General features: G+C 52.2%; 1 protein-coding gene and 1 long non-coding RNA gene across 2 annotated transcripts in view; both read right to left on the bottom strand.

The window, feature by feature from the left end:
• The window catches only part of LOC143434986 (uncharacterized), a 38,322-nt gene extending 26,678 nt beyond the window's left edge, over nt 1-11,644 (bottom strand). Inside the window, exon 1 of the long non-coding RNA XR_013104908.1 lies at nt 11,525-11,644. This is a non-coding gene — a long non-coding RNA (uncharacterized LOC143434986). The remainder of the gene's footprint in view (nt 1-11,524) is intronic.
• The window catches only part of Cmip (c-Maf inducing protein), a 200,999-nt gene extending 187,899 nt beyond the window's left edge, over nt 1-13,100 (bottom strand). Inside the window, exon 1 of the mRNA XM_034522505.2 lies at nt 12,351-13,100. Within this exon, the coding sequence (XP_034378396.1) occupies nt 12,351-12,650 (300 nt within the window). The 5' untranslated portion in view covers nt 12,651-13,100. The remainder of the gene's footprint in view (nt 1-12,350) is intronic.
• Between the last annotated feature and the right edge of the window lie 319 nt (nt 13,101-13,419).

Below are 13,419 nucleotides of genomic sequence, written 5' to 3'. Positions count from 1 at the left end.
GCTGTGCTCTGTATGACTGCCAGTCCAGTGGATGCATGAGGAAAGGAGAAAATGTGATTCTTTGCTACACAGAGCAGAGGTGGCACCCCCAAGAGAGTGTCATGGATCCCTACAGGGTGGTTAGGATTTTCTTCCTTTATTTCCTAAGACTGTCCTCAACCATGTGGTATCATTACAAGTAATCAATCGACTAGCTGATAGAGAGTGGACTGAGAGAGGCTCCCCCGGACCACCCACAGGTAGGAGTCACATACACAGAAGGCAGCCCCACTGCAAGCAGACACGGTGACCCTTAAAGGCTATCAAAGTGGCCAACAAACGTTTCCAGCAAAAAATGCCAAAGCTTAGAACCAAGGCATCCCTGAGGGTAAAGACTGCAGCCGGGTGGGTAGGGTACCACTCCATGGCCACCGGACTTCATGCTGGTTGTGGCTAAGATATGTCGGGGTCAGGTGCGAGGGGGCAACTGACCAATTCAGGTGGTAAACTGAGGCTCCAAGAGGCTGAGTAGATGTCCCAAGAGCAACAAGAAACAGCTAAGATGCAAGCTTCCTCCGTGACTCTACTGAGATGGTTTGCAGAAAGATGTCTGGGTGCCGGGCGGTGGTGGTACACGCCTTTAATCCCAGCACTTGGGAGGCAGAGGCAGGCGGATTTCTGAGTTCGAGGCCAGCCTGGTCCAAAGAGTAAGTTCCAGGACAGCCAGGGCTATACAGAGAAACCCTGTCTCGAAAAACCAAAAAGAAAGAAAGAGAGAGAGAGAGAGAGAGAGAGAGAGAGAGAGAGAGAGAGAGAAAGAAAGAAAGAAAGAAAAAAGAATAAAAGATGTTTGGGTGACAGATGCAGTCTCTGAGGTCCCAGGTGTCCCTCTCCACCCAGGCAAAGACTCCTGTTCTACCCACATAATCCTCCTGGCAGCATGAAGCCAAGAGTCCACCTGACATGCCATTCTTAACCTACAGAGCAGAGGTTCTTCACCAATCCTGATGCTGTGACCTTTGCATACAGCTCCTTGCGTGTGAACCCCTCCCCACCACAAAACACTTTGTTACCATTTCGTAGTTTGTAATTTTGCTACTGTTACCAACTGTTAACACTGTTAACTACCTGATGTTATGTTAACAACCATAACGTAACTACCTGATATGCAGAATATCTGAGATGCGCAACCCCAAAAAGGTCCCGACCCATCCACAGCATGTAGAACTGCTGCTGTGCCCTGCTTACCAGTCACGTGTGGTGACGCTCATGAGATGATCACCTGTAAAACGGGCACCGCCTCACAGGGGTCATGAAGATTACGGAGGCTCCTTTATGCCGAAGACTCAGAGCAATGAGGCACACGGTAAGCAGTGCACAAGAAAAGCCACTGTTATCAGTACCTTGCTGGTGACTCAGACCTTGCTGTCAGGCTCCATTTGGAGGCCACTGGTTTTGAAGCCATGTCGCCCGACTATAACCTTAGTCTCTCAAGAGACAGACACTCTGTGAGCGCAGTACCTGGAGTACTCACTCAACGATCACAATACCTGAAGCGCTCACTGAAGTTTTCCCTACTGCCTTTGGGACGGATGCAAAATTCCATGCTCACACAGGACCAAGAGACACAGTGACAGAGGAAGTATCCAAACCTAGGGTGCTCTTGGGCTCTGGGATCTGCCTGGCTTACTGGATCCCCCCCAACCCAGCAGCCAATTACCATTTGCCCACCCCTGAAGAGAGTCTCCGTGGCAGACTGGTGGTGAATCCTGGTGAACCAAGAACCAGAGAGAGCAAAACAAGTCCTTGTTCCCCTTTGTGACAGGCAGCCCTGCCCCCCACCTCCAGCCACCCCTGGAACTTCCTCCACTGCAGACCCGAAGCAGAGACGCCCTTAGTCACCTGCAAAATGCCCGTCCATCCTCTGGCTTTGGATACGGCCCAACAGGGCTGCTGGCCTGGGCCTCGCCTTCTTCCAGGCCTCAAAGAAGGACAGGAATGGGTGTTTGGGAGCTATATAAGGTGCCTCACACTGTGACAGGGACTCTTCAGGCCCACTTTAGGCAGTAAGCTGTGATCTTCCATAACTGCCCAGCTGCTTCCTGTAGGCCCATAGAGGCACGAGGCCTGAAAGGCTGTGGAGAGCTAGAGGTGCAAACACATTCCTCGGTGTGTGGCCACCCTCTTTCAACAGGAGAGGACTCCCAGCTAGGGAGTAAGCAGCTCCATCCATCCATCCATCCATCCATACACCAATTAATCCACTCACCCATCCATAGGAAGGAAGTGAGCTGGGAAATGCTGCCTCAGTCTCCCAAGCTGTAAAATGGAGACGGCGATTGTAACTGACAGAGCTGTGAGAGTCCTTAAGGACTGGCCATGTTGAGTGGCCTCTACCCTGTCACTGCTGTGACTAACTTCCTGACCCTGGTGACTCAGACATGCCTGGAGTCCTCAATCTCTCTTTGGAGAAACCCATGTCCCGTAAAGTGGCCACCCGGGCTCCCCTGCTCCAACACACGCAAGGACTACTTGCCCTGGTGGACTTAGCCCAGACCGCATTGCATCCGTCTGTCTGTCTGTCTGTCTGTCTGTCCATCTCTCTCTCACATTTGTACTCATGGTGGTAAAGTGGTACCCACAACCACACAGCCTCCTAAAATGTACCACTGCCCCTCCAACCTTTGCCCTTGGCATGTTGGTCCTTCTGCCCGCTCACACCCATAACCCACCATCCTTTCTCTACCATTTCTAATCCCACCTCAAAGGTCTTCTTCCTGAGGGCTGGCAAGGTGGCTCGGTGAGGCAAATCACTAGACTCATGAGCCTGACAACCTGATTTTGATCCCCAGAACCTTCATAAAGAAAGCTGGACAGAGTGGGCAGCAGGCATCTGTGATCCCTGGACATGATAATCATTATTAATAAATTTTAAAGCCAGGCAATAGTGGCACCCACCTTTAATCCCAGCGCTCAGGAGACAGAGGAAAGGGAATCTCTGAGGCCAGTCTGGTCTACAGAGTGAGTGCCCAGGGCAGCCAGGGTTACACAGAGAAACCCTATATCAACAATGAATGAATGAATAAATGAATGAATGAATGAACAAATAAATAAATGAATTGCAGGAAAGATGGTGGCTGGAGAGATGGCCAGCAGTTAGAGCACTGTCTGCTCTTCCAGAGGTCCTGAGTTCAATTCCCAGCAACCACTTGGTGGCTCACAACCATCTGTAATGGGATCCAGTGCCCTCTTCTGGTGTGTCTGAAGACAGTGACAGTGTACTCACATACATGAAATAAATAATCTTTAAAAACAAACAAACAAAAAAGCAGGAAAGATTTTATTAACTAAACGAAATGTTTCCCTAAAGCCACCTACTTGCAGGACAGCAACACTATCCCTCAAATAGCAAGAGGCAGCACAAACGTGAGACCATGCACTCTGCTCACTACAGTTTATGGCACATGCAGCGCTCCTGGAGAGGCCTTCTCTGGCATACTCACCACCAGCACCATACCTCGGGTACCTCCTTCTCTGTGAGCATGGTCCCTTGAGCACCCACTCTCAAGTGAGTGTCGCAAGTACTCATGCCAAGTACAATACGCAGTACCTGGCAATTGGTTAACGAAATCACACCTGATTTTGCCTCTTGCCCGTCTTCCCATCTCTGATGATCACCGCCTCCAGGGGATCACTCTGAAAACCAGGGGAGCACCATGCCTGCACACACTAGGGAAATGACAACCGTCCCCCATGCCTGAGCAGGCTTCTTCCCCTCCTTCCCAAAGAAGAGCAAATTCCAAGCCTGCCAGCAGCCTCCTGAGAGATCAGTACACTTCCATTCTAAGTGGCTGGGCTGTCACTACCTTTGGGACCTCAATGACACTGCTGCTTGCCGAGGTGGGTGAGCCACAGCTCCTCCAGGGCTCCCCTCTTCCTGAGTGTCATCTATTTTAGTTTACTTGTTTATCTGAGTGAGATCTCTCTGTAGCCCAGGCTAGCCCAGAACTTCCTGTGTAGCCCAGGCTAGCCTCAAACTGGTGATCCTCCTGCCTTAGACTCCTAAGTGCTGCCACTACAGGTGCCCTCCACCACAGCAGCTCCAACACACACCTCTAACACATTTCCCAACCTCACCCGGGCTCAGGTATGGTCCTTGACTCTTGCTCCACCATACCCAGAGGACCTAGAGGAGGCCCAAGTTGGAACAAAATACAAAGGAGGCCAGGTACCTAAGAGATAAATGGGACAGTACCCAACAAAGATTCCTCTGGAACTGTGATGAGCAGAGGAAAAACAAACAAGAAAACACATAAAAACAACAAACAAACAAACAAACAAAAACAAAAAAAACCACTGCCTGAAGCCAGAAGGCCTCAGGGTGGGGGTGGAGGGTTGTTTGTTACACAGCTAGTCAGCCCTGGCTGACACATCCTCCAGGTGGGCCTGGACCAAATAAGTTTATTCATTCAACCCTAGCTAGATTGAGAAGCAGAGAACCCAGGCCTGCAATCTTCAGCCATTCTTGACCTTTCAATAGTCCAGAACCAGGACAGCTTCAGGACACCCAAAAAAACCAACCGAAGTCCAGGTGTTTGTTCCCCACAGGTGACCTCTCCTGAGCTGGACCCAGCGAGCCCAGCCCCAAGGAGCACCTGCTTCCCAGCCTGATTCCTACAGGCCCGCCCACCAGCAGACTGGAGGAGCCAACTCACCTGCCTAGTTCCACAACCTAATTCACATTGCTGATAACAACCTGGAAAACAGCAGGGTGGAAGGCCACAGTGGGAAGCAACTGTGTGGGGCACCCCCAGTACTGAATCATTGTAAGGGTCTTTGGGCCACCAAGCTCATCAGCCCCTCCCCACCTGTAACGCCAGTGGTGAATCAGAGGATTCTAGAACCTGGGATCTCTGGAACCTGCTTATTCACCAACGGAGTTGGCTTTAAAAGCATTCTGCCAGAGGGCCGGAGAGGTGGCTCAGGGGTTAAGAGCACCACTGACTGCTCTTCCAGGGGTCCTGGGTTCAATTCCCAGCAACCACATGGTTGGCTCACAACCATCTGTAATGAGATCTGATGCCCTCTTCTGGTGTGTCTGAAGACAGTGACAGTGTACTCATATACATCAAATAAATCTTAAATAAAAAAAAAAAAAAAGCAAAAGCATTCTGTAAGACCCTTTCAACACAAATACTACAAAGGTGTTCTTCACTCTTTATTGGGAAGGAGCCGACTTCTCAAAGAGGAAACAGAGAGGTGGGGAGGGAAAGGAGAGAGAAAAACTAAACTGAAAGAAACTTCCTGTGACAAGCCTATACACTATATTCTAGATGCTTGCTGGAAAAAAAAATGGGGGAAGAAGAAGAAATAGGGTCTCAATAACCCAGGTTAACCTCAAAACTGGTGTCAGTCCTCCTGCCTCAACCTTTTGAGTGCTAAGATTAGATTTTTTTAAAAAATAAAAATAAAAAATAAAAAATAGCCAGGCATGGTACACATACCTTAAACCCATCACTGAGGAGACAGAAGCAGGTGGATCTCTTGTGAGTTCGAGGCCAGCCTGGTCTACAGAGTGAGTTCCAGGACAGCCAGGGCTACAGAGAGAAACCCTGTTTTAAAAAATAAATAAATAAATAACAGGCCCCAGGAGAAGAGGGGAAAGTGAACACGGAGCTTTTATTAAATACCAGCTGGGTGATTTCTAAATTCCCTCTGGCCTCAAGGCCTTTCGAATTTGTCCAGTCCCCTTGCCTAAAAAGCCCTTCCCCCAGACAGAGATGCCACACCTTCTCTGACATACAGACTCCCTTAAGCCACCGGCTTACTGGTTTTAGTAGTCTGCTGTTTGTTGTCTCCCAAGTACCCAGAACAGTGGCATTTATCTGTTGAATGAATACCTTGCCTCCCTTAACCCCAACATCAAGGCTGAGAGGAAGTCCTCACAATCCTCCCTCTACAGATAAGGCAGTCGTCTGGGAAGCTGCAGGGGCAGGATTCCAGATCACCTGTCTGATGTCAACTCTGTGTCACACACACACACAGAGTCTGATCTCCTAGCTCTCTTACCATGCACAGTATACCTAACCCAGGGTAGAGGTGAGGAGGTGGATCCTTAAGACGGGAACAACTTCAACTCCAGAAACCTCTGCTTGGACACCCACCTCAGTCTGGAGATCCGCACGACCCCGCGCGCCTCTGACTCCCTCCTCAGCCCCCTCTGGTTAGGGCTCTGCTGGGAGGGAATGAAGTGACCTTTTCAAAGGTGTGCCCAGCCCTAGACTACCTGGTGATATACCAGCTTCCTGATCACCAGAGAGAGGAAATGAGAAGAGAAATTCTCCCTCCCCCTTTCTCCCTTGTGGAGCTTAGCCTCCTGGCTTCCATCCTGAAGAAAACAGGAAGGCAGAAGGCAGAAGAAAATGGGGCTCTCAGTTTGAACAGCCCAGACCCTGGTCCTCAGAGTGAAGCTACAAGTAACTATCAAGAGCATCTTCTTCCCTCAGCTCCTGGTGGCAGGGCTGGCAGACAGACCCCATGGGAACTCACTTCCTGGTGACATTCTGCCAGACTGAAGCATGGACACCACCCCAGAGAAAGTAGGCAAACATTTAAACTGTTAAAGCAGATACAAACTCCGCTGATAAAAATGGGGAGTTGCCAACAACTGAGAGGAAGGTAAATGCCCAACAACAGGGGAACGGGTCTGCCAAAGACGTTAGTACAGTACCCTTCAAGATGGGAAAATAGGGCTGGTGAGATGGCTCAGCGGTTAAGAGCACTGACTGTTCTTCCAGAGGTCATGAGTTCAAATCCCAGCAACCACATGGTGGCTTACAACCATCTGTAACGAGATCTGATGCCCTCTTATGGGGTGTCTGAAGACAGCTACAGTGTATTTACATATAATAATAATTAAAAAAAAAAAAAAAGAAAATGGTTAATCTTAAAAAAAAAAAAAAAAAAGATGGGAAAATAACATAGCAGGGAGAAAAGAACAGAGCAGTCACACATGTGTGGAGCTAAAGCGAACTCCAAATACAGCGGCTAGTAACGATGCAGAATTGTGTGCCCATGTCCAGAGCGCCCAGCTGGGAAATCCAAGAAAACAGACAACAGGGTTGGTCTTGAAAGATGACCACTGAGGACTCTTGAAGCCTGAGGTAAAGCTGAAGCCTTGCCCTGCACTTTGGATGTATTTGGTAATGTACACTGTGATTCAATTACACACATACACATATGTATGTATGTGTGTGTGTGTATATATATATACATATATATATATATATTTAAAATCATATAGATGATGTTTTTTAAAGTACCCCTGGAGAAATTCTTCTAAACTGCCTGAAACAATCTTACAAACTCAACTCAGGAGCTCTGCAATCACCCCTAACTTCCCCAAGTATTCTGTGTACCTCAAGTGACTGCCCTCTTTAAATAGTAAAGATATTTACTTTTTTTTTTTTTTTTTAAAAAAATATGTTTTTGGTGTTGGGAAAAGAGGAGAGACAAGTTTATGTGTGTGGAGGTCAGGAAAACTTGCAGGAGTCTGTCCTTCCACCACGTGGTCCCAAGGATCGTACTTGGGTAGTAGGGTTTGGCGGCAACTGACTTTAAGTGCTGAGCCATGTTGGTTGCCTATCCATAATTCTTCCATTTCTACAGAGTTCATTCAGGGGGCTCTCTCTCATCATGAAAACTGTTCCTAACTGTGTGCTGGCTGTCCTACTACCAGAACCCATGTCAACATCCGAATTCTCACTGTAATCAATGAGGTGAACTGCCACCTTGCACGTGGTGACAAATCCAAGGCCCCTCAGGAAAAGCAAGGTGCCCAAAGTTACACAGGCAGGAAGTTGCCACCTCAAGCTCCAGCCCTGCTCCAAGTGACTACAGTAAAACCCAAATTTGTTCTGCCCCCGAGCCCCCCCCACCCCGTGGGGCCGATGCAAGGCTACACTGGCCTGCAATAGTTTATTTAATCCTTTAATCAAGGGCATAACTAGACCATCTCAAATATCCATTCCGATGAAATGCCAGGCTGGTCCCCCTGGAGAGAGGTGAGGGAAAAGTGGCTGGTGGTGGGTACCCTGGGGCACTTTGCCTTTGGAATAATTGAGCTCCTGTGTTCCCCACAAAACGCCCAGAAAGTCCTAAGCCACCCTGGAGTCCCAAAAGCACAAGGCTCCCTTGTGGCCCCGTAGAGAAAGCACCCAGCAAAACACCTTCAACCAGGAAGGGCACCAGTGGCCAGTTTTGAGCAGCTCCTCTTAGAACTCACTGATTCCTGCAGCCTGTGGAAGGCAGGCCATGCCGCCTGGCCACAGAGAACTCGCATGCTCGCTCCAGTCCTCGCCATCTCGGCCCCCATTTCTTAACACACAACTACCTATGAAACAAATTCGATGTACTCCGATATCTACTCGTGACATTTAAAAAAAAAAAAAAAAAGTGCTTACTAAATGGCAGAATCATAAAGGATGGGCGGACAGAGGAGAGACCTACGTGGCAAAACAGCAAAAAACGTTAGCTCATATTCCAGCATTCGTGTGTACATAGACGGCATCCCTGGGGACTGGAGGGTTTTATTCTCAAGGAAAAAAAAAAAAAAAACAGCACCTGGAGATGACGCTTAGCTAGAAAAAAAAAAAAAAAAAAAAGGCCACACAGTAGATCTCAGAAGCATTCTGCTGAAACAAACTCCTGTCCATAGGAGAAACAAACAAAGTCCATAGGGTAGATGCTGAGACACCCCGGAAAGCCACGGACAAGAACAACCAGATTCCCAGAGATGTTGGAGCCGAGCAGCAATGCAGACAAAGTGAATGGCAGCCCTGGAGGTAAGAGACTGGAGAATAAAGGCTCCTCCTGTCCCTCGAGTCTGAATCCCTGCTCAGCGAGCAAACCAAGAAAGGACTTTGCGGATCAGACCAGCCTTTCTGAAACCATTTGTTTGGTTTTTGTTTTGCTCCGGTTTGTTTTCGATGGCGAGATGAATGAAAGGCTGGGGTACTTCTTTGGTGCAGAGAAAACAAAGGCTGGAGACAAAAGACAAACACGTCTAGCAGGTGATCAAATTTAGCCAAGCAACCAGCGGCAAGATGGATGCCTGTCCTCTCCAAGGAGGACACTTCTACAAAAATCCGGGCTCATTGTAGGTTCCAACCTGTAACAAGGTAGGTGTCCACGCTGAGCCCAGGAAGGCCCAGGGATGGGCAAGCACAAGTGAGGGCTAAGAAGCCACACCGGCGGGCAGGTCCTTCCTCAAGAAGGTCTAGCCTCTGTCCCTCAGGAGGGACCCCCATGATCCGTCCTCCTACAGGCGATAAGGACCTCCTCTTTGTTGACAAAGCATTTGGGTTCCAAAGAATTCAAAGTCTCCTAAGTTCGTCAAACCTGGCCTTGCTTCTGCAAGGGTTTAATCAGTAACCGGACCAGTAGACAGCACAGGGCAAGCTCTGACCTGACCCCACGGAGGGCAAAGTTTACAGCCAGGTCAGGGGAGGTAGCACCAGACTCCCATTTAGGTCTCCTGCCCCTGGGAACCAAGAGACTTCTATACTAAGTGTGACACCAGCTGGAAAGCCTTGCCAGAAGGGACTGAGGGACCCCAGAAACTTGGCTTGCACCCCAGCACAGGGCAGCTGGGGTCCAGGAAGCCTCTCTATTCCTCACGATTCGGGTGTGGACTGCCAATTCAGGGGGATGCTTTGGGCAAATGAGTGGATTGTTTGTTGACAGATTTAAATCCTGATCAGTCTCTCTGGGTCCTGTTCTGGACATCCACACAATTAACTGGATAACCCCACCCCCACCCCCCAGACAATTCTAAACTGAACTTCTTATGGGCAACACCCCTCTCCTTATGCCCTTCTTATGGGCAACACATCACCCCTCTGGGAGACACACTTCTACATGGGCAACTCAAGGCTGGGCCAGGGGTTACAAATGGTTCTCTGGGAATGAACTGCACTCAAACTCACCTCTTTGTTTCCTTTGAGCAAATATTTCTCAATTCGGTGGTTGGGCAGCACCAATAAAATGCAGACAGGTTACATAATGCCCAGGCCTAAGGGAACCCCAAGGAGGCTCCTCCACTTCCCAGGGGGTGGACACAAAGCAAATATCTCCACATGGGACAAGATTCCCAGCAGCAAACCCCATCCCCACCTCTGGCCTGGAGGCTAAGGCTCCAGGCCCTGGTGGCCACACCTCCATCCACACAGGCCCTAGGGGGAGTGGGGGAGCCACACACCTCCACTAGAGGCCTCCACTGGAGGCCCCTGTTGACGCCCCCACAAAGCACGAGCTACACTGACGGAATTCCCTCATGCCAGGTGAAGAAAGGGAAGGGCAGGATTACACCAGCCTGGGCCGTGTTTCCAGTTCCTTTTTCCCTATTTTCTGACACACAAGGCTTGCGCCTCGGATAACCTGGGGCCACACACAGGACTCAGGTGTTCCTCCGAGGTAGCCCATACACACACCTCAGCCACCATGGGTGGACAGGGGGGTCCTAGCTGCTGGAGACTCTCAGGTCTGATTCCTTTCCATTCTCTCTCAACAGACAGAGAACCTCTTGAGCAGCCGGGGAAAATCGGGGGCCTCTAGCTTGAGGTAGCCAAAGATCGGCTAGCCACACAGTGATTGTGCCCCGGAGGACCAGGCAATGTCCTGTCCTTCCTATAGCGGGTCACTGTCCCTCTCAACTACTGTCCTTTGCTGACAACCTCTTGGCATTTTGAGGGATGGCAGGAAAAAGAAGAGAGGCTAAAAAGACACCCCCACCCCCCAATTCAGCCAGGTACTAATGCTAAAGCCAAAATCGGGGTCTCCAGAGCCCAGGGAAGGTTACCAGGCACCTCTGGGACCTGAAACCCTCGGTACTGGCCAATCAAATGGAGATCAAGGCCGAGGCCTATGACTCAAGGCAGGTTTAAGAACACACACCAGTCTGGGAGAAGACCAGCAACCCTCAATCCTCCTGGGGACAAAGTCTGCAGTTACTGCACCAACATGCCCACAGCCTAGGAAAAAAAAATAGGTGCTTTGAGTACATCAGAGCCAAAATTCAGAATAAATGTCCTCCTCCTGTACCACAAAGGGGTAGGGGAGACACACTTAAGGAGTAGGGTGTCTAGGCTAACTTTCCCCCCTCCCCATTCCTAGGAGCATGTGTCACAGTTTGTGACACACCAACACCAAGGGAAGGAACATGGATGCCGAGGCAGTGTCTACACACTACACATTTGTGGCATGCATGCATGTAAGCAACACCCTGTTTCCTGGCTGGGCTTTCTTGGCACAGGTGTGAGCAAGGCGGTGCATTCTGCCCTCTCCCATGGTGTTTAGTAAACACCACGGAGCCTGCCATGGGGGTACAGTACGTTGTAGACAAGAAGGAGGCCCCTACAAAGATAAGTCCCCAAGCGCCGGGCTAAGGCCCAGCCAGAGCCTGTGTTTGAAACTGCCCTTGTTGGAAAACACAAAGCATCCTGTTTAGGCCCTGCCCACCGCCCCCACTCCCCCTCCTCGACCCTACCACAGCTGTCTGTCCCCAGGAGGAAGAAGGCCACCATTTGCAGATTCGATTTCCGAAAGCAACTAGTAAGATCCTCTTTTCTCCATCTCATCCAGCTGACCTGGCTCTGGCCACACAGCAGAAAAAAAAAAAAAAAAAAAAAAAAAAAAAAAACTAACAAAACAGGACGCAGCCACAAAACATGCTTACACACGCTCCACAGACAACGCAAGGGCAGGCTGGGCAGCCCAGCTTCTTCTACCCAGAGAACTTGACTATCCCAGGGTCTGAGCGGGTCCAGGACCTCGACCCCCTCCCCCTCTCCAACCTTCTAACGTGCGAAGATTTTTTAGAAAAGGCAGGCACCCGGTTTTGCTTTGCCAGGCCCGGCAGGAAAAAAAAAAAAAAGAATAAAGGCAGGCGAAAGCAAGCGCAGGAGTTGCTTTCTGGAAATTGTTGGCGCTGGGGGGGGTTACGGTTTTTATGGAGGAGAGGGTTGCGTTTTGTTTTCTCCTGTAGCTCAGATCCAGATGGGCAACGAGTTCAGAAAAGGAACAACACACCACTATCCTCAGGGCCCTGTCTAGGGTTCACCAAGGTCCCAGCCATCGGAAACACAGGCGCTTAGGCAAAAGTGGCCAAGCACTCAGTCTGGGTGGGCTAAGTGTCCACGACAGGAAGGAGGGCTCCCATAGCCTGCCTTGGAGGATCAAGTCTAGAGGTTCCAGCCCAGCTCCGTGCGCAGGCCGGGGACTAGGGGGCCGCGCGCTCGGGGGCAACCAGTGGGGCGCCTCGATCTCGGGGGACCCCAGCTTGGGGAGCCCCACGGCCACGCAGGGCCACTCACCGTGGCGGATGCCAAGCTGTTGTCGGCCAGCGTTAGGTGGTGCGGCTCCCAGCGCCTCAGGAATTTGGAGGTGAGGATCTTGCTGAGAAAGGTCCGAGGGTGCCGGATGACACAGACCTGAATGTCGCCCTCCTGCAGCAGCTTGTACCTCATCCCGTTGCAAAGCAGCAGGGCCCGGCGGCAAGGCACGGCGCCCATCACCTTGGTGCCCTCGGGGCCCGACACGTCGCTCCCTAGCAGCGGCTTGGTCTCCTCGATCTGCCGGGGGTCGCCGCCGCCCGAGCTGCTCGTCACATCCATGGCCGCGCCGGGGCGGGGGCCGCGCGCGCGATCGCGGCTGGCGTGGGGCCGGGCCGGCGGGGCCCCCGCGGAGGGCCCGCACCCCCCCACCGCCGGGAAGGTGGGGGGGCGTGGGCTGGGGGGCGCCCCGCGGGGACGAACGGGAGCGCGCGGGGGCGGGCGGGGGCGCGCGGGGCGCTTCCTGGGCTGCTTCCTTCTAGCTGCTGGGGCGCATGCCGGCGCGAACGGGGTTGGCGACTGCGGCGAGGGCGGCGGACGATCGCGGGGCGCAGAGAGGATCGGGTCCTCGGGGGGCGGGGGCGGCGCCGGGGACGGCGGGCGCGGGCGTGTCTCGGCCTCGCGCGGGCGCGCTGTGCGGTGCGTGTGTCCGCGTCCGTCCGCGAGTGTGTGCTGCGGGCGGGGGCCGCGCCGGCTGCCGGGGAGATTGCGGGAGGCTGGCGCGCGCGATTGGTCCCCGCGGGGTCATGTGCCCGCCCTCTGACGTCAATGGCGGCAACAGCGGCTTCGGCCTCCCTGGGGCGGGCGGAGTCCGGGATGGGCCGGGCCCCGGGCGGGGACTTGGTGGAGGCGGGCGCGGCCCGACGGGAGGGGCGGCCTCTGGGGAGGGGGCCGGGGTTGGGCAAGCGTCGACAGTCCCCGCGCCGCGCCCCGGAATGTGGGTAGTGTTCGAGGGGACGTCACGCGGGCCGCGCCCCCGGGGGTGCACAGCTGAGCCCTAACCCTGCGCCCCTTAGCCACCACGCCATCCTGGGCCGGGCTTGGGAAATAA

The sequence above is a fragment of the Arvicanthis niloticus genome, chromosome 18, assembly GCF_011762505.2.
Source record: "Arvicanthis niloticus isolate mArvNil1 chromosome 18, mArvNil1.pat.X, whole genome shotgun sequence".
In the NCBI taxonomy this organism is placed as follows: domain Eukaryota; kingdom Metazoa; phylum Chordata; class Mammalia; order Rodentia; family Muridae; genus Arvicanthis; species Arvicanthis niloticus.
This window is presented reverse-complemented; position numbering and strand designations above follow the sequence as displayed.